Raw genomic sequence first — 21,544 nt, forward strand, 5'->3', positions numbered from 1 at the left:
ATTCAGATAAACTACACTTTATAAAACCATTTCAATTCTTCACATCCTTCCATCTATTTTCAACACCACTTATCCTCTTGATGGTCTTGGGAGTGCTGGAGCCTGTTCCAGCCAGGGTTGCCACCTTTCAGAAATGAAAATAAGGGACGCCCACCACCACATTTCGGGGCCATGACCCCAGTGGGAAGGGGCGCCCATAGCAATCTTATATGAACGGATGCGGTTGGATGTTTCGTGGTGGTCGGTGGATCCATAGGCGCAGAATGGCAGCTACACTTCTGTCACACAAGTAGCTTTCAACCACCAGGATGTGACTGTGTCATGCATTATTGTTATATTTTTATTTGTGCCAATTTTTTCACTAAAGGTGTGATCAAGAAAGCAATTATTCATGCAACTTGAAATGCTTTTTTTATTAATGAACACATTCTTTATCATGCAACGCTGTTGTATATAAAGTGATGTGACTTCGGCTGATTAAATCCTTAATTACATGCATTAATAATTTATGTACTATGAGTAAAAAAAAAGCTTTAAAAAAGTGCCACATGCTCACAACTTGGAATCAGTTAAGATCGTCAATGAGATACAGTATGATCTATCACAAAGCAGTTGCACTATACCACTGCTTTTGGAGCAAGGACCTCTGCCTTTGTTCTACCTATAGTCCTTTTTTCAAATATTTTTTTAATCCGGTAGAATCTTTTGATTACGTTTATGTGCACAGTTAGCACTGTTGTAGCCGAGGTTGTGTTTGAGTGGCACACTTGTGTCAGGTTGCCATGTTTTTTTGTTTTGTTTTCATGTAAACGGTCAGTGTTCTTTATTCAGAAAATCAACATCACATCTACATTTTAGGTTGTTTAATGACACAGATTAAATATTTAATAAATGTCATTCACTGCCAGCCTTCCCAGTTAACATGGATATTTGACTTCTAAAGCCGTCAACGGCAGTGAATGTGTTTTTAATATTGATATCTCAATATTTAACATCAGTGTTACTTGGAGCAGTAAACATTCATGAAATCATACATGCATACGATTTAATTCCAAATTATCCCAAGCATATACTGCACATACCAGCAGTGCTACATACATTGGGAGCAGTAAACATTCAATAGATATAATGAAGTTTTTCAAATCATCATAAGTTATGTACTTTGTTTTTGGTGTTTCCCAGATATAACGTTCTGTCTCTGTGTATGAGGGGGTGAAGAAGAGGAATATACTATACTTTATGTACGTTCATGATAACTATGAAGTGCGGCCCATTTATTTCGCTTGAAACCTACCACATCCAACATGGCGGACGCGCTGACATATCGCGGCACAACGAGCCAACCCGCTCATTAAGGACTCGACCTATGAAAACGTTCACCAAATGTTATCGTGACGTAATTTTGGCGCATACGCATTTACATTACTAGAAGTCTCCCCATTTTTGCTACAATTAACCATAGCTCAGTGTTTTTGTTTTAGGTAGGGGTTTAGCTGATGTTTTTTCTAGCTAAGAAACATTTCAGGACACCGAGCTAAGGTGGTAGGAGACAGCACGAATGTCCTGTGAATGAATTGGCCACACATCACATTGGTTGTCGGAGCTAACCATCAACAGAAAAATATGTGTCCCATGATTAGAAAGTGCGTAAAAGCCACTGATTGGGTCCAGACCACCATTTCCGATGTCGATTGTTCATTATCTACGTCAGGGTATGCCAATTTGATATAAAATAGCATGTTTTTACTTGATACATTTAATTTCACAAAGTAGCACATAATTGTGAAGTGGAATCAAAACAGTGTCGACGCCAGAGCACGTCCGATGGGTGGGCATTTGGTCGGCAAGGCGGTTTTTGAAGCGACCACATACGCACACACACACATTGAAGCCTAGAAAATACGTATGCCACACGGTACACACGTGCGTGCCTGCGTACACACACACACACACACACGCACTCATTAAAGCCCCATAAAAGAGGTTCGCCATGGCGGGCGCACGCACAGTCACACACAACATTAAAACAGGTATATGCCACAGTGGCCACACACGCACGCACATACAACATTAAGCGTTTTAAAAAACGTTTTCAATGGTGAATATTGGTTAAATTACACACATCAGTCAGCATACTGGGCATTCTATATGTGACAGGCTGACGACGGTGTTCTACTGTCACGTCATGTCCCTAAAATGCCAGCTAAACCATTTATTTTATTGAACGTTGTGCGCTTGTGGTCCGAAAACACCTTTCTTAAAGTAGAGAATTAATTACTTCATAGGCTACTGCTGTGGAAGCGCCAAATGCTGGGCTTCAGTGGGCTAGTTTGAAAGCAGTCAGCTCACTGGTAAGACACGCAATCTGTACTTGGACAGGAAGTGACCATGCTATATGACAAACACTGGTTTTCTTATTTTTATTTTAATTAGACTTTGATTAAATTATATAAAAAGATTGAAACGAAAAAGCTACTCTCCAAGGATCTGTGGCAGAGCACAATTCATTAGTGGGGGACATGGCCCATACATGCCCCCCCATGCTGCCAAATTATAGAGTTTTCTAAAATTTCAAGCAAATATAAATCTGAAAAGTGTGGTGTGCATTTGTATTCAGACCTCTGCACTCTGGTACCCCTAAATACAATCCAGTGCATTCAATTGCCTTCAGAAAACCACTCATCAGTAAATAGTCCATAAATAGTCTGTTCAGTGATGGCCTCAGTGGTTTATCTTATTCCTGTATGTAAGTACAATACTGTAAAGTGCTATTATTCTCATTACAAAACACCTTCCACAAACTTGGTTTGCTGTTTTTGTGGGACTGAGAATTTATTCATGGTATTTCCATTCATTTTCAATGGATCCCCAAGTGTGCCAGTGCCCCAATGTGGCCAGGGGTGCGAGGGCCCATTTGTAGTTGCTCGTAGCTTAGTGTTTATTTTTTTTTTTTACATGCGATCTTCGTTTTTCATCCAAAATCTCAGTTGTACTTTGTTACAATCACAACACATACTCTGTCGAGTGTAAAATTCCTAAACTTGTCTGACTTCTAACCTGAGACCATTTTCTCCCTCATAATCTCTCAGGCGTACTCAAAATCTGGGCTGATTTAAAATGGAAAGTGTTGCATTGTTGCCTTCTACTGGCTCATGTTCATCAGTACAGTTGCTTACAAACTGAAATTCATTGACGAGCAGCATCAGATCCTCCATTGACGAATATATGTCGGTTATAGTAAATGGATAGATTCCAGTAGACAAATATAGATGCCCACCTGCTGTAAATTAATAAATAATTTAAAAAAAACATATTTTTAAGAAATGTACAGTAGTCCATAAAAACAGACAAATAATAATAATAAAAATCAAATTCAATCAACTCAGAAGTCAATAGGTCAATTTAAAATGGACAAAATTTATTAGATTTGAAAATGTGTTTACGCCTTAATGAATGTAATTACAGAGGGCCACAACTACTGGTGACATTCAAGACCTGGATAACTAATCTAAAAATGTCTTCCTTGCTCTGGATCTCAGATTCTTTAGATGGAAACCAAGGTCAACCTGAATGCAGAGACAGTGTGGAGAAGGTGTTCATTGACGATGTGTGTGTTACAGAATTGATCTTGTGACTTCTGTCAGCAGTTAAAATGTGGAATTTTCTGTATTTATACATAATGTATAGATGTCGATGATGTACAGATAGATGTGTAGATACATGTATAGATACACAGACAGACAGCGAGAGAGAGAGAGATTGAGATAGATAGATAGATAGATAGATAGATAGATAGATAGATAGATAGATAGATAGATAGATAGATAGATAGATAGATAGATAGATAGATCGATAGATCGATAGATCGATAGATAGATAGATAGATAGATAGATAGAGTGAAGTGCAAGGTATCAAAAGGGAGGAAACCCAAAATTTGCTGATGTCCATGGGCTCCAGACTTTAGAACTTTACTCAGGCATACTTAAAAAGGACTGAAGGTCAACGAGGAATTGAACCTAAACTTGTGAGGCGACCACTCTTCCACCTGAATAATGAGACTCAGTATTTTGAACGCCTCATCCTGGTTGGGTTCTTTCATCAACTGAAAAGAGAAAAATTTGAACAAATTAAAGCTCTGCATACTCTGACAATGCATACTCCACCTGCAAGGCAGTCATTTAATTATTATGCAGACACACAGAGAAAATGTCCAGCCCTGATTCAATTCTATTCATATCCATTATTTTTTAACCATGTACTAAAATCAATTAGTCAAATGTTTTCATCAGTATACAGTCAGTATCCCATAATGAAGATGCAAAACCATGAATAGGGTAATTTAGTATTCTGATTCTTAGCTGGCGGCATGGTGGACGACTTGGTTAGAGCGTCTGCCTCACAGTTCTGAGGAGCGGGGTTCAATCCCCGGTCCCACCTTGTGGAGTTTGCATGTTCTCCCCGTGCCTGCGTGGGTTTTCTCCGGGCACTCCGGTTTCCTCCCACATCCCAAAAACATGCATGGTAGGTTAATTGACAACTCTAAATTGCCCGTAGGTGTGAATGTGAGTGCGAATGGTTGTTTGTTTGTATGTGCCCTGCGATTGGCTGGCAACCAGTTCAGGGTGTACCCCGCCACCTGCCCGATGATAGCTGGGATAGGCTCCAGCACGCCCGGCGACCCCAGTGTGGAGAAGCGGCTCAGAAAATGGATGGATGGACGATTCTTAGCTGTGATGCTTGAAGACCAGCCAGACATGGAAACTGTACAATACCATATGGACAGACACTTGTGCTGTGATCTGTTCTTCTCATTACTATTTCCATTCGATTTGGCAACAACACAATAATGAATATCTTCTACACTGTTACAAAATTCTTGTTTGTGGTGCGACAGGCAATCACACAGCCAACACATTTGTTAATTATGTAAGACAAGACTGAAAATGGTTCAGTCATTGACAAAGCCTTAAATAGGGAGGTGAAGCTGACTTTTGCTGACAGACTGTGATTGGCTGTCAGATTGGTTGTAACTTGCTTGAAAAGGACAAAGACTTGGGCACACACTATTTGCCTTCCAATTTTCTCCATCGAGATCCTACCAAAAACCCAACTTGTACAGTGACAAAAGTGAGGTACAGAGGTTTTTTTTATTATATATATATATATATATATATATATATATATATATATATATATATATATATATATAATATGTTCTCCCTTTACTGTCAGAGCTGAAGATTATTCGTCCCATGGGCCAGTGGCCCATGTAGTCTATGACGACCATATAAGATTGTTATGAAGTTAAAACAACATATATGTAAGCCCAGTGATTTGAATGCAACTTCTTTCAGTTTTAGTGTGTCTGCCATAGTCACTGTTCCTGAAGATTATTCGTCCCACGGGCCAGTGGCCCATGAGTCTATGATGGTCTATGACGACCATATAAGATTGTTATGAAGTTAAAACAACATATATGTAAGCCCAGTGATTTGAATGCAACTTCTTTCAGTTTTAGTGTGTCTGCCATAGTCACTGTTCCTATTTCTGATTAGGTCCGCAGACCGGTACCGGGTCGTGAGGCATTTGTTACCAGGCCGCAGAGAAAGAATGACCAATTTATACAATTTCTGTTGTATTGCAATTCGCGTGTCAATGTGTTTTATTTTGAAAATTGACCAGATCTTGTCCGCCACACCAGCTGCACGTCTCAATTGACACGTCGAGACTGCACAGAACGCTTCCGTTTCCGGTCCCACCTGGCTCGAACGCTTCTCTTTCTGGTCCGAGCGGGCTGACTAACGGCGGGAGAGCTCAAAGAACGAAATAATTTCATAAACTAATTCAGTTCATTAAGTTTACTGAAAAGATTTGTTCTTTTTAACGAAACGTTCGCGAACGAAACAACACTATATCAGGAGTTCTACTTAAAATACGGGTTTATCGCAACAGTTAACTCTCACGCACCAAGTCCACTCTGATACAGATACAGTCGTAGGTTTCTGATCGACACAGGCAGAACTACTTTTACGGAGTTAAAAGTCTACTCTCATTGACGAGCTATGGAACTGCAGTCTGGTATGGCTGCCTACAACAACTCCGACCCCCACTTCTGCAACGCGCCACGAACAGCGAAGGAGGAAGCAGAAGCGAGGCAAGCATGCATATATATGTATATATATATATATATATATATGTGTATATATATATATATATATATATATATATATATGTATATATATATATATATATATATATATATATATATATATATATATATGTATATGTATATATATATATATATATATATATATATCTGTGACAGACATCCGGGGAATGTAAGGAATAGGAATCAATTGGCGATACACAGATCTCCTCTTCGCCTTTGTTTTTTAGCACGTGACATAGGGACTCTGTTCCTTTCGAACAGAGGTAAGGACATAACTCACCGACGTTTTGAACAAGTTAAACTTTAAAACCATGCCGTAATTCCCAAGTTATTAGAAACAGGAGATAAACAGCTTGGATTTGCAAAAAAAATAATGGTTTGGTCTTTGGTTCCATTTGGTGGGTTAGGGGTGTAAATACAAACCAAACACACCCCAATGGTTGGATTCATTCAGTATTCATAGGAAAAGCATTATAACACATCAGGTTCCTCATGTACTAAGATTTGCTTGGATTTCCTACTAAAACATGGCGTACGCTCCATCCATTTTCAACACCGCTTATCCTGGTTAGGGTCACGGGACGCTGGAGCCTATCCCAGCTGACTTCGGGCGAAAGGCGGACTACACCCTGAACTGGTCGCCAGTCAGTCGCAGGGCACATATAGACACGGACAACCATTCACACTCACACCGTCACTGAGTGGGAACTGAACCCACGCTGCCTGCATCAAAGTCAGGCGAGTCTACCACTACACCATCAGTGACTGCCGTACGCTCAAATCCAGAAAACGTCGTACACACAAAAATATCCAGAATCTGTATGAATCTGTGCGTACGCATGAATCCAAGCACATTTCCTTCGCACATTCCAATCAACGTGGAATTGAGTGCACATGTTGGAGTAGCCGACCCCTCCCTGTCCACGCCAACATTTAAATATGCATATCATATTTAAATGAAACCTGCACCTGAGATCCCGATCTCTGCATGATCAGGAAAAAAGGACAATGAGTAAGGTAATGAAGGACAATAATTTTTCTGAATGTGAAGTTGCTCAATGAAGTGGATGTGCGCAAGAAAATCATCTTTTGGCACGCTGTCCTTTGGCGTTAACAACTCACGAAAGAGGAGTGACAGCGCGTGTGCGGCTGTCAATGCTGTGGAGTCGGAACAACTCACATAGGGTAACGTTAAAAAGAAGTGGTCAAACATTAAGGTGGATTTGAAGCGAAGGACAGCTGCCCACCGCCAAAGTGTGGCCAAAACAGGCGGAAGAACCGGCGCGAAGGCCCTCACCCCGTTCGAGGAGAGAGTCGCTGTAATCATGGATGACACTACTCTCTCAGGGTTTCTGGGAGCACGTGGCTGACTGATCACCCCACAAGGTTATTTCCATGTATTCGTATAACTCATAAATATGTTCATACAGTAACCTACACTCACCCCTGTGAGATAAAGGTTCATGCGTAAATGTATTTATGGTATTTGTAATAAATCTTTTGAATTCAAATAGAAGCACATATCAAAAACTTTTGAGTCCTTTTTGATTACTCAATTTATTATTTTAATACACAGGAGAGGACACTGAAAAAAATCTTAATTTTCTTTAGAAGATGGTTAAATTATGTCATTTCAACACATTTTAATCATGTGCAACCGATGTACATATTCAAATTAAGTAAATTCAAATGCCTTTTTTTTTTTTTTTTTTTTTTTTCAGGGCCCAGGTCTACAGTATATTGAAAAATGTGATTTATAATGGGTGTGACACCATCAGGATTTTTGGGGGAGATCATCGATTACAGAGTTTAAAAATCCTATAACTGACCACCGATCCAATCACAAGATGGAGCAATTTATTTAAATGACTTGCTCATTTATTGTATATACGTGTGTACTGTATATTGAGAAACTTCAAAACTATTCTCTAGCATTTTAGACAAAAGGTAAAACAATGACCTCTAGGGGGCATTCAAGGACTGGCCACTGACATAAGTTTTAAGTTTTCAGTCAGGTCAAACCAACATTATAACATGACAGAAATAATGGGTGCTAACTTAGTCTAATTAAATTATTTATTGTAATTGAATTACACACACCGAAACTTGAGAGCACGATTCAACAGAACGAGGCTACAGAACGTTTTGTTGCTTGCTTACGAGCCGTATCGTATTAAAAGTATGTGAACATACCTCAAGCAATTGGTGAATGAACGTCCTCTCCCGAGCATGGGTGATGACCACCGTACATTTTTTTTCTTGTTTTATTATTTTCCCCCCCACACAATAAATTTGTGGAATCTATTGTTGTTGCCGTCACCATGGTAACAAGTGTATCCGGTGGCGCTTGATTTGACAAGATAAAGCCCAGTGTTGGTAAAAGACGGGATGCGGTGGTATTGGAATACAAGATTTTATTGCAGTAGTCTGACAAATTTGAGAGAAAGACCAAATTTGTCTTGTAGTCTGAACCAGGCATTACGGGTTGTCTGTCTGAGGCACCGCAAAAAAGTCCCACACCGCCGAATGTTTTTTCACCAACAAGATTGAAATACAACTTTATTGGCGGTTACAGTACTACATCACAAGACACGTGACAACTCTAAAAATAAACTAGCTTTTAGTTCGGTACACAACGGCCGATACCAATCACGCGATTAGATCAGTGTAAAGTCTAATTTATAATAGGAATCAATGGTGCCAAAGAATGGGATAATAGTGTGTAGTCAATATTCATCCTTTCCTATATCAGTCAATAAAGGTTAGAATATGAATATAAATAAAACGTTCGGCAGACAGTCTTGGGTTCAATGCAAGTTGTGTGTTTTTGTTTATGTGAGAGTACTTGTTTGGCATCTTCCTTTCGGTGAGATGTTGCCTGTTCATTCATATATTATAGTTTGAGATTTTTGATGTGATATTTGATGTAGGCAATCTCGAAATATGACAGTAGAGTGCACAAAAGGACATACTTACTGCAAAATAAACTGGTTGATAAACTCATTCTGCTCAGATTCCACTTTAGACAAGGCATCACATTCGATCCGATACCTGAAACAAGGATATATTTAGTCGTGACAATCTCATTACATTTTTAAAAAAATTGTAAAATGATACGTTTTCTTGATATAAAAAGGAAGTCTGATGATAGTGCAACAGTGATGCTGAGCGTCAGAATATAATCAGAGTGGGCACTGGGTGATAAAACCTGCTTAGCCAATGTGGCTAAACAATTGGGCTGCACAATGGGGAGAAAAAAATTACATTGCGATTTTTTTTAACCTGGCGATAGACAGATACAGTGGGTACGAAAAGTTTTCAGATCCCCTTAAATTTTTCACTCTTTTTTATATTGCAGCCATTTTCGAAAATCATTTAAGTTCATTTTTTCTACATTAATGTACACACAGCACCCCATATTGACACAGAAGAAAAAAGACTGAATTGTTGAAATTTTTGCAGACTTGTTAAAGAAAAATTTAAATATCACACAGCCACAAGTATTCAGACCTTTTGCTCAGTATTTAGTAGAAGCACCCTTTTGAGCTAATACAGCCATGAGTCTTTTCGGGAATGATGTAAGAAGTTTTTCACACTTTGATTTGGGGATCATCTGCCATTCCTCCTTGCAGATCCTCTCTAGTTCTGTCAGGTTGGATGGTGAACGTTGTTGGGCAATCATTTTCAGGTCTTTCCAGAGATGCTCAATTGGTTTGAAGTCAGAGCTCTGGCTGGGCCATTCAAAAACAGTCAGTGAGTTGTTCCGAAGCCACTGCTTCGGTATTTTAGCTGTGTGCTTCGGGTCAGTCTTTTTTTAAGGCGAACCTTTGGCGCAGTCTGAGGTTCTGAGCACTCTGAAGGTTTTCATCCAGGATATCGCTGAACTTGGCCACATTCATCTTTTCTTCGATTGCAACAGGTCGTCCTTTCCCTGCAGCTGAAAAACACCCCCACAGCATGATGTTTCCACCACCATGCTTCACTGTTGGGACTGTATGGGACAGGTGATGAGCAGTGCCTGGTTTTTGCCACACATGCCACTTAGTATTAAGGCCAACAATTTCTATCTTGGTCTCATCAGACCAGAGATTCTTATTTCTTCCCATCTTGGAGTCCTTCAGGTGTTTTTTTTTTTAGCAAACTCCATGCGGCTTTCATGTGTCTTGCACTGAGGAGAGGCTTCCGTCGAGCTACTCTGCCATAAAGCCCCGACTGGTGGAGGGCTGGTGTGATGGTTGACTTTCTAGAACCTTCGCCCATCTCCCGACTACATCTCTGGAGCTCAGGCACAGTGATCTGGGTTCTTCTTTACCTCTCTCACCAAGGCTCTTCTCCCCCAATTGCTCAGTTTGGCCGGACGGCCAGCTCTAGGAAGGGTTCTGGTCGTTCCAAACGTCTTCCATTTCAGGATTATGGAGGCCACTGTGCTCTTAGGAACCTTAAGTGCAGCAGAATCTTTTTTGTAACCTTGGCCAGATCTGTGCCTTGCCACAATTCTGTCTCTGATTCTCATTTGCTCTGACATGCACTGTGAGCTGTAAGAGCTTATATTGACAGGGGTGTGGCTTTCCTAATCAAGTCCAATCAATATAATCAAACACAGCCACACTCCAATGAAGGTGCAGAACCATTTTAAGGATGATCAGAAGAAATGGACAGCACCCGAGTTAAATATATGAGTCCCATAGCAGCAGGTCTGAATACTTATGGCTGTGTGATAGTTCAGTTTTTCTTTTTTAATAAATCAGCAAACATTTCAACATTTCTGTTTTTTTTCTGCCAATATGGGGTGCTGTGTGTACATTAATGAGGAAAACAATTTACTTAAATGATTTTAAAAAATGGTTGCAATATAACAAAAGAGTGAAAAAATTAAGAGCGTCTGAAAACTTTCCGTACCCACTGTATATACACACACACACACCCTTTCCTAAGAAATACAATATCATGGAAAAGTTTACTTCCATAATTCCATTCAAAAAGTTAAACTTTCATAGATTATAGATTCAGAGCCCACAATGAAAACAATTTCAAGTATTTATTTATATTTACATAATGTCAGCTTCCAGCTAATAAAACCCACAAAATCAGGAATTAAAAAAAATAGAATACTGTGAAGAAATCAGCATTTACTTATCAGCTTTTGTAGAAAAAAAAAAAAGAAATTAGGGTCACATTAAATCAATCAAAATATGGTACTTTCAAAACGATATGTTAATCGTCAATACTTTGTTGGGCATCCCTTTGCTTTAATTCACCGTTCATTCAATGCCATGGCACTGAGACAATCAGCCTATGGAAGCCCAGATTTCCTTGATGCTTGCTGTCAGTTCTTCTTTGTTTGGGCTCTGGTGCACATTATTTTCCTCTTGATAATACCCCATAGATTCTTAATGGGGTTTAGATCCGGCGAGTTGGCCGGCCAGTCAAGCACTGTGATGGCATGGGCATCAAACCAGGTTTTGGTGCTTCTGGCGGTATGGGCAGGGGCCAGGTCCTGCTGGAAGATGAAATCTGCATCTCCATACAGATCCTCAGCAGAAGGAATCATGAAGTCCTCTAAAACATTCTGGTAGACTGTTGCGCTGACCTTGGATTTAAGAAACCAGATTTTCGAACACCTGCACTGGACATTGCACCCCAAATCATGACTGACTGTGGATATTTCACACTGGACCTTAAGCAGCTTGGGGTCTAATCCTCACCCGTCTTCCTCCAAACCCTCGGACCTTGATTCCCAAATGAAAGGCACACTTTAATTTCATTGGAAAAGAGGACCTTGGACCACTGGCCTTCTTTTCCTTGGCCCAGTTGAGACGCTTCCTATGTTGGCTCAGGCTCAGAAGTGGCTTGACCCGAGGAACCCGACAGTCGTAGCCAATCTCCCAGATGCGTCTGAATGACGTGGTTTTTGAAGCTGTGGCTCCCACCTCATTCCACTCCCACCTCATTCCACTCTGATAATTCTCAGCTTGGGGGGGGATCTTCTTAATGTTTGCAGATATTGATACTACTGACCTATTGGGAGGTGCACACACCTCTCACTGCACTGTCTCAATTGTGATTGCACAAACAAGTTGCCACGTAGCTGTAGATGAGTCCAATCGTAATGAGCTGGCAAGTCTTACTACAGCTAATCAGTGGACAGCGTGAGGGGCAGCTGTGGCGAAGGATGCCTCCTGAAGTCCACGATCATCTCTACAGTCTTGAGCGTGTTCAGCTCCAGGTTGTGTCGGTCGCACCACAGATCCAGCCGCTCCACTTCCTGTCGATATACAGACTCGTCACCGTTCTTGATCAGGCCGATGACAGTGGTGTCATCTGCAAACTTCAGGAGTTTGACAGCCGGGTGCGTCGAGGTGCAGTCGTTCGTGTAGAGAGAGAAGAGCAGCGGAGGGAGGACACAACCTTGGGGCGCCCCAGTGCTGATGCTGCGTGTGGATGAGGTGGTCTCTCCTAGCCTCACCTGCTGTGTCCTGCCTGTCATAAAACTGTAAATCCATTGACAGATGGCAGGCGAGACGCTGAGCTGGAGAAACTTGGAGGAAAGGAGTTCAGGGATGATGGTGTTGAACGCTGAGCTGAAGTCCACGAACAGGATCCTCGCGAAGGTCCCTGCACTGTCGAGGTGTTCTAGGATGAAGTGCAGTCCCATGTTGACTGCATCATCCGCAGACCTGTTCGATCGGAAGTAAAACTGCAGGGGGTCCAGCAGGGGACCTGTGACGCTCTTGAGGTGGTCCAGCACGAGATGTTCAAAGGACTTCATAACCACAGATGTCAAGGCGACAGGCCTGTAGTCATTTAGACCCGAGATTGCAGGTTTCTTGGGGACTGGAATGATGGTGGAGTGTTTGAAACAGGATGGTACTTCGGACAGTTCCACAGATCTATTGAAGAGCTGTGTGAAGACTGGAGTGAGCTGGTCTGAGCAGACTTTGAGGCAGGATGGGGGCACACGGTCTGGGCCTGCCGCTTTGTTAATCTTTTGTGGTTTGAAGATGCGTCTCACATCCTGTTCGTGGATGGTTAACGCAGAAGTCAGAGGTGTGATTGTGGTCGGTGGTGTGGCTGGGTTGGGTGTGGGGTGTGAAAGTGTCCTTTTCAAATCTGCAGTAGAAGGTATTCAAGTCGTTGGCTAGTGTTCTCAGCTTGGGGGGGTGGATCTTCTTAATTCCTACAATGTTAGTCTTTCTGTTGGCAGATATTGATAGTACTGACCTATTGGGAGGTGCACACACCTCTCACAGCACTGTCTCAATTGTGATTGCACAAACAAGTTCGCACGTAGCTGTAGATGAGTCCAATCGTAATCAGCTGGCAAGCTTACTACAGCTAATCAGTGGAATTTTGCTTATCTGGAAAAAAACTTGACGTGATAGAAAAAAACTGACTGCAATTTTGGAATCAGGATGCCAATTTTAGTTTTAATCAGCATACAAATCTAACTCAACAGAATTCAAATTGTTCGCCAGTCTATGAAAGTTAAACTTTTTGAATGGAATTATGGAAATAAACTTTTACATGATATTAAAATTTTTTGGAAAAGGTCTGTATATACAACGATGAAATAAGTATTTAACGTCACCATTTTTCTCGCTAAATATATTTGCAAAGGTGCTATTGATATCAAAATATCACCAGACGTTATGTAATCCATACATACAAAGAATGTAGAACAAATAAGGTCAGAAATTCAGTTGTGTGTAATAATGTGAAATGACACAGGGAATTGAATACGCCAACTGGTATTTATTTATAACTTTAAACGAAAGCCTTTATTTGCAATGACAGGTTCAAAGACCCCTTATGATGATGACAAAAAATTGACTCAGGTTTCCCTTGCCCGGACACAGGTCACCGGGGTCCCCGTCTGAAGCCAGGCCTGGAGGTGGGGGTCGAAGGCGAGCGCCTGTGGCCGGGCCTGCACCCATGGGGCCCGGCCGGGCACAGCCCGAAAGGGTAACGTGGGTCCCCCTTCCCATGGGCTCACCACCTGTGGGAGGGGCCATAGGGGTCGCGTGCAGTGCGAGCTGGGCAGTGGCCAAAGGCGGTGGCCGAAGGCGGGGACCTTGGCGATCCGATCCCCGGTTACAGAAGCTGGCTCTCGGGACGTGGAATGTCACCTCTCTGGCAGGGAAGGAGCCCGAGCTGGTGTGTGAGGTCAAGAAGTTCAAGATATAGTCGGACTCGCCTCCACGCACAGCTTGGGCTCTGGTACCAGTCCTTTCGAGAGGGGTTGGACTCTCTTCCACTCTGGAGTTGCCCACGATGAGAGGCGCTGAGCAGGTGTGGGTATACTTATACTCCCCGGCTCGGCGCCTGTACGTCGGGGTTCACCCCTGGGATGGGAGGGTAGCCTCCCTCCGCCTTCGGGTGGGGGACGGGTCCTGAGTGTTGTTTGTGCTTATGCACCAAACAGCAGTTCAGAGTATCCACCCTTTTTGGAGTCCTTGAAGGGGGTGCTGGAGAGCGCTCCCGCTGGGGACTCCATTGTTCTGCTGGGGGACTTCAATAGCCAATGAAAGTGAGACCTGGAAGGGCGTGATTGGGACGAACGGCCCCCCCACGATCAGAACCCGAGCGGTGTTCTGTTACTAGACTTCTGTGCTCATCACTGATTGTCCATAACGAACACCATGTCCAAGCATAAGGGTGTCCACATGTGCAATTGGCACCAGGACACCCAAGGTCGCAGTTTGATGATCGACTTTGTGGTCGTGTCAACGGACTTGTGGCCGCATGTCTTGGACACTCGGGTGAAGAGAGGGGCGGAGCTGTCAACTGATCACCACCTGGTGGTGAGTTGGTTCCGATGGTGGGGGAAGATGCCGGTCCGACATGGCAGGCCCAAACATATTGGGAGGGTCTGCTGGGAACGTCTGGCGGAATCCCCTGTCAGAAGGAGTTTCAACTCCCTCCTCCGACAGAACTTTGCTCATGTTCCGGGGGAGGCGGGGGACATCGAGTCCGAGTGGACCATGTTCCGCGCCTCAATTGCTGAGGCGGCCGACCGGAGCTGCGGCCATAAGGTGGTTGGTGCCTGTCGTGGCGGCAATCCCCGAACCTGTTGGTAGACATCAACGGTGAGGGATGCCGTCAAGCTGAAGAAGGAGTCCTATCGGGCCTTTTCGGCCTGTAGGACTCCTGAGGCAGCTGATGGGTACCGGCTGGCCAAGCGGAATGCTGCTTTGGTGGTCGCTGAAGCAAAAACTCGGGCTTGGGAAGAGTTCGGTGAGGCCATGGAGAAAGACTTCCGGATGGCTTCAAGGAAATTCTGGTCCACCATCCGGCGTCTCAGGAGGGGGAAGCAGTGCACCATCAACACTCTGTATAGTGGGGATGGGGCGCTGCTGACCTCGACTTAGGACGTTGTGACCCGGTGGGGAGAATACTTCAAAGACCTCCTCAATTTCACCGACATGCATTCCCATGAGGGAGCAGAGTCTGGGTTCTCTGAGGCGGACTCTCCTATCTCTGGGGTTGAGGTCACCGAGGTGGTTAAAAAGCTCCTCGGTGGCAAGGCCCCGGGGGTTCCTCAAGGCTCTGGATGTTGTAGGGCTGTCCTGGTTAACACGCCTCTGCAACATCGCGTGGACATCGGGGACAGTGCCTCTGGATTGGCAGGCTGGGGTGGTGGTCCCCCTTTTTAAGAAGGGGGACCGGAGGGTGTGTTCCAACTACAGGGGGATCACACTCCTCAGCCTCCCTGGTAAGGTATATTCAGGGGTGCTGGAGAGGAGGGTCCGTCGGGAAGTTGAATCTCAGATTCAGGAGGAGCAGTGTGGTTTTCATCCTGGCCGTGGAACAGTGGACCAGCTCGACACCCTTGGCAGGGTCCTCGAGGGTGCATGGGAGCTCGCCCAACCAATCTACATGTGTTTTGTGGACTTGGAGAAGGAGTTCGACCGCGTCCCTCGGGGGTCCTGTGGATGATGATGTGTTTCATTTGGCTTCATCAAGCCGTGACCTCCAATTCGCATTGGAGCAGTTCGCAAATCTGAGACCATGGTCCTCAGTTGGAAAAGGGTGGCGTGTACTCTCCAGGTCGGGGATGAGATCCTGCCCCAAGTGGAGGAGTTCAAGGATCTTGGGGTCTTGTTCACGAGTGAGGGAAGAATGGAACGGGAGATCGACACGCAGATCGATGCAGCGTCTGCAGTGATGCGGACTTTGTATCGATCCGTTGTGGTAAAAAAGGAGCTAAGCCGAAAGGCGAAGCTCTCGATTTACCGGTCGAGCTACGTTCCTATCCTCACCTATGGTCATGAGCTGTGGGTCGTGACCAAAAGAACAAGAAACCGGATACAAACAGCCGAAATGAGTTTCCTCCGCAGGGTGTCCGGGCTCTCCCTTAAAGATAGGGTGAGAAGCTCGGGATCCCCCCGGAAGACCTGGATGAAGTGGCTGGGGAGAGGGAAGTCTGGGCGTCCCTGCTAAAGCTACTGCCCCCGCGACCCGACCGAAATGGATGGATGGATGTATGGAGGTTCAGGACGCCTGGTGTGATTTTGGCCCATTCTTCCACACAGGCAGTCTTCAAATCTTGAAGGTTCCGTGGGCTTCTTTTATGAATCTTGAGTTACAGTTCTTTCCATACATTTTCGATTGGATTCAAGTGAGGTGATTGGCTGGGCCATTCTAGCTGCTTTATTTTTTTTCTTTGAAACCAATTGAGAGTTAAGGAAACTCAGTATATTTTGGATCTTTATCCTGCTGAAATATCCAATCATCCATCCATCCATCTTCTGAGCCGCTTCTCCTCACTAGGGTAGAAGGTGTGCTGGAGCTATCATCGGGCAGGAGGCGGGGTACACCCTGAATTGGTTGCCAGCCAATCGCAGGGCACATACAAACAAACAACCATTTACACTCACATTCACACCTACGGGCAATTTATGCATGTTTTGGGGATGTGAGAGGAAACTGGAGTGTCCGGAGAAAACCCATGTAGGCACGGGGAGAACATGCAAACTCCACACAGGCGGGGCCGGGGATTGAACCCCGGTCCTCAGAACTGTGAGGCAGACGCTCTAACCAGTCGTCCCCCATGCCGCCTGTAATATCCACTTTCGTTTCATCCTCGTAGATGGCAGCAGTTTTTCTTTGTCAAGAATGTCTCTGTACATTTGCCCATTCATCGTTCCTTCAATAATGTGAAGTTTACCGGTACAATTTGCTGGAAAGCAGCCTGTTAAATAAATTGTAGAAGTTAGTATTAGTATTAGTATTATGGACGATTTTGATGGTTGCTTGCTGACTGTGGGGGAAAGGAAGATGTCTCGCCTTCGGGAAGACGACTGAGGGAATCGTCAGAGAAGGGCGCCTTGACCAAGGACACGTGGCCGGGTGTTGGTCTCATGTCTTCACCTTGAAACCCTCCCCTTAGTGTGTTATGTCTTGTAACTTAATATGTTATGTCTTGTAACTTAGATATCTCCCTATTTCAAATAAATACAGGAGCAACGGGGGAGATTGTTTAGAGCGTGATAGGAGAATGAAATTGAACCATCTCCCACGTTCTCCTCATGAGCAAAAAAAAAACAGCGTCTTCATTCCTTTGTGTCTATTTTTTTATAGGTGTTGGGTGAGATAGATCCAACACAGCCCCACAAAATAATCTTCCCAGCTCCGAACTTAACTGTTGGTATGGTGTTTTAAGGTGATGTGCAGTGCCATTTCTCCTCCAAACGTAGTGTGCATTATGGTATCCGAACAGTTCAATTTTGCTCTCATCCGTCCAGGCTATATTCTCCCAGTATTTAACTGGCTTGTCCAAAGGTTGTTCAGCAAACTTTAAACAAGGCTTTGACAAGCTTTTTTTCAGCAATGGGGTCTTGCGTGATGAGTATGTATACAGGCCATGGCGGCGGAGTACATTACTCACTGTTTTCCTTGTGACAACAGCTCCTGCTAATTCCAGGTCTTTTTGAAGCTCTCCACAGGTGGTCTTTGGCTTTTGGACAACTCTTCTGGTTATTCTTTGCACTCCTCAGTCAGAAATCTTGCGAGTAGCACCTGATTGAGGCAAATTTATGATGGTATGATTGGCTTTCCACGTACGTATTATGGCCCCAACCGTGCTCACTGGAACGTTCAGAAGCTTAGATATGCACCTGTAACCAATGCCATCGTTATGTCTTGCAACAATTAGTTTGCCATGGTCTTGAGACAGCTCTCTGCTCTTACCCATCATGACTCATACCTTGGCAATGAGACCTTTTTGTAGGCCATCAATTAGGACTGAACCAGTTGATATTCTTTTGCATTATATATATATATATATATATATATATATATATATATATACGCACAGCGGCTGAAATAAGAATACGTCACCAGTTTTCTCACTCAATATACTTCCGAAGGTACTACTGGCCTAAATTAAGTTGTGTGTAAAAATGTGAAATGACGCGAAAAGTATTGAACATATGAAGAAAGGGAGGTGCAAAAAGGCATGGAAAGCCAAGGCAACACGTAAAATCTATCAATAATCACAACAATCCAGCCCCTTGTCAGTGCAAATGAAATGCTTGCAATTCAGGCCAAAAAGTAATTTTGGTTTCATCAGACCAGATAATTTTATTTCTGCAGGTCTGAGAATCCTTAAAGTGTCTTTTGGCAAACTCCAAGGGGACTGCCATGCCAACCCAAAGATCACTTTGGCTGAGCTCCAGAGATCCAGTCGGGAGATGGGCAAAAGTTCTAGAACGTCAACCATCACTGCAGCCCTCCACCAGTCGGGGCTTTATGGCAGAGTAGCTGCAAGGACAGTATGACGGGTTGCAATCGAAGGAAAGATGAATGTGGCCAAGTACAGGGATGTCCTGGACGAAAACCTTCTCCAGAGTGCTCAGGACCTCAGACTGGGCCAAAGGTTCACCTTCCAACAAGACAATGACCCTAAGCACACAGCTAAAATAACAATATATTCTGTAAGGAGGAATGGCAGAGGATCCCCAAATCCAGGTGTGAAAATCTTGTTGCATCATTCCCAAGAAAAAGACTCATGGCTGTATTAGTTCAAAAGGGTGCTTCTACTAAATACTGAGCAAAGGGTCTGAATACTTATGGCTGTGTGATATTTCAGTTTTTCTTTTTTAATAAATCTGCAAAAAAAAATCTGTCAATATGGGGTGCTCTGTATACATTAATGAGGGAAAAAAATAAAAAATGATTTTAGCAAATGGCTGCAATATAACAAAGAGTGAAAAATTGAAGGGCGTCTGAATACTTTCCCTACCCACTGTATATATATATACACACAGAGAAACGTGAAAACCAGCACATATTTCTTTTTCACTCTGCTTTATTGGTCTAACAGTTAATGATAGCTTCAAAAGGAAAGATACTATCTTTAGTTGAACACAGAGATATACTGAAGTTAACCTGTATTTAAATTTACTGTAGTGAGCAAGTTATTAGTGCTGATAGACTTCAAGTTACAGTGGAACCTCGGGTTACAAACATAATTCAATCCATTACCCTGCTTGTAAACCCAAACGTTCTTAAATCAAGGTAATTGTTCCCATTGAAAGGTATCATAATTCAATTAATCCATTAAAGCCACAAAATTAAGTTATATTTAACTTTTTTTAAATCAATGTGTATGGTTAAAAATAAAGGTGCAATATAGAAATAAGTGAACACCCACTAAAGAAAAAACACTCAAGAAACACGATAAAAGTTTATTGCCCATTAACTAACTTAGGAAGGGAAAGGAGGACTGCGGCTCCTCAATGTAGAAGCATTTTCTTCCATCGTAACACGGGGAAATTCTGATTGAGGTGTTTTTTTTTTTCTTTTGCCTTTTCTAATTCATTGGTTGATTTTGGCACAAGAAACCAATTCAGGGTAAGTTGTCTTTTTCTGTTCAGAAAAAAAATATCACGTTGTCATTTAAAAGATGAATTGCTTTGCTGGCCAATTTGATGCACATTTCTTTTGATCATTTGATTCATTTTATCTTTTTTTTAATTATTATTGCCTTGCTAACGCTATCACCAGCAAGCGCTTTTTCATTTTTTGTCAGTCTAATAAAGACCAAAAACACAACGACAAACATACAAACATACCTACAATACCTTTTCAGTTGCATTGCGTGAGACACAGTCAATGACGGTTGAACGACAGGCACAGCACAAATGTTTCCGCTCATCAAGCGCTTCCTTTCAAGAGCCATTCTAATTTTTAACTGTTTAGCCCTTTTTAAAAAAAATTAAAAAAAATAATAAAAATAAAAAAAATAAAAAGGTTCAGTGCAACGATAACATCCCTGTTCATTCATGAAGAATGACAGTAGTGCAAATTTATGGTCGGCTGGTGGTCGGCTGAATTTGGCTGAATGTGCAGAGGCGGAACCTCTGCTGAGCGAATGCATGCGCGGAGAGCGTTTCTGACCCGATTATGCCAACATTAACCATTTTTTGTCGTAATTAAAGAGATGCTACAATTCAATAAAAAAAACATACATTTTGTAAATTTTTAAATACATTTTTTGGATGAAAATAAAATGATTTTCGGACTTCTTTTACCACGTCAATTCCAAACACTACAAGATTTGTGATTGGATGATCGAGGATGCAGATGTGGAACTTCCGCCACAAACGCAACAGATTTCCAGCTACGATGTGGTTGCGAGCAGACAACTGGTTTTCAGCTTGCAGCAATGTGTTATGTATGGAATCAATGATCGTCACGCACCGCAAGTAGAAGCACAACATAGGCCCTTTTGTTCCTCCATACCAAGACCGTTCGAAAAACAAAAATAATACGTAACTAGAGGTAATTTTTCTACGGAAACTTTTGACATAACCTGAATTGTACGTAACCCGGGTCGCTCATAACCCGAGGTTCCACTGAATTTTCATGCCAAGTTCAACCCCTGGCAAAAAATATGGAACCACCACTCCTGGAGGATGATCAGTTAAATACTTAAGATTGGAGAAAAAAGGCAAATGACGGATGTTCCAAAAAACTATTTTATTCAAAATATCACACTCCTGGCTTTAAGAAACACAAAAAGAAAAAGAAAATTTTAGTAGTCAAGTCACTTTTTTTTTTTTTTTTTTTTTATTTATTTTTTTTTTACAGCAAGTAGAGGATAAAATATAGAATCGCTCAATTCTGAGGAAGACATCACGGAATCACCTTGTAATTTTCAGTTCTAAAATAAACGCCTAAATCAGACTGAATTTGCTAATTAGTCAGCAGTTCAATAACAGTGGTCAAACCTTAGTAAGCTGTTGCACCAAGTGGATTGACATGAATCATGGCTCCTGCATGATAGATGTCAGTTGAAACAAAGGAGAGATTTATAAAACTTCTTCAAGAAGGTAAAACATGACAGAATGCTGAAAAGATAATGGTTGTTC

The 21,544-nt window shown here is 42.6% G+C and overlaps 1 protein-coding gene across 4 annotated transcripts in view; it reads right to left on the minus strand.

The window, feature by feature from the left end:
- Window positions 1-3,397: 3,397 nt before the first annotated feature.
- Window positions 3,398-21,544, minus strand: part of LOC133488552 (intraflagellar transport protein 20 homolog) — a 75,036-nt gene continuing 56,889 nt past the window's right edge. For 2 of the 4 annotated variants that reach the window (XM_061796533.1, XM_061796532.1), the window contains 2 exons: window positions 9,147-9,221; window positions 3,398-4,103 (listed from right to left, as the gene is read on the minus strand). In XM_061796533.1, the coding sequence (XP_061652517.1) occupies window positions 4,100-4,103; window positions 9,147-9,221 (79 nt within the window). In that variant the 3' untranslated portion in view covers window positions 3,398-4,099. Of the gene's footprint in view, window positions 4,104-9,146; window positions 9,222-18,057; window positions 18,189-21,544 lie in introns of all 4 variants that reach the window. The other 2 variants (XR_009791684.1, XM_061796534.1) reach the window with 2 other exon arrangements.

Source organism: Phyllopteryx taeniolatus, chromosome 14, assembly GCF_024500385.1.
Source record: "Phyllopteryx taeniolatus isolate TA_2022b chromosome 14, UOR_Ptae_1.2, whole genome shotgun sequence".
Taxonomy (NCBI): domain Eukaryota; kingdom Metazoa; phylum Chordata; class Actinopteri; order Syngnathiformes; family Syngnathidae; genus Phyllopteryx; species Phyllopteryx taeniolatus.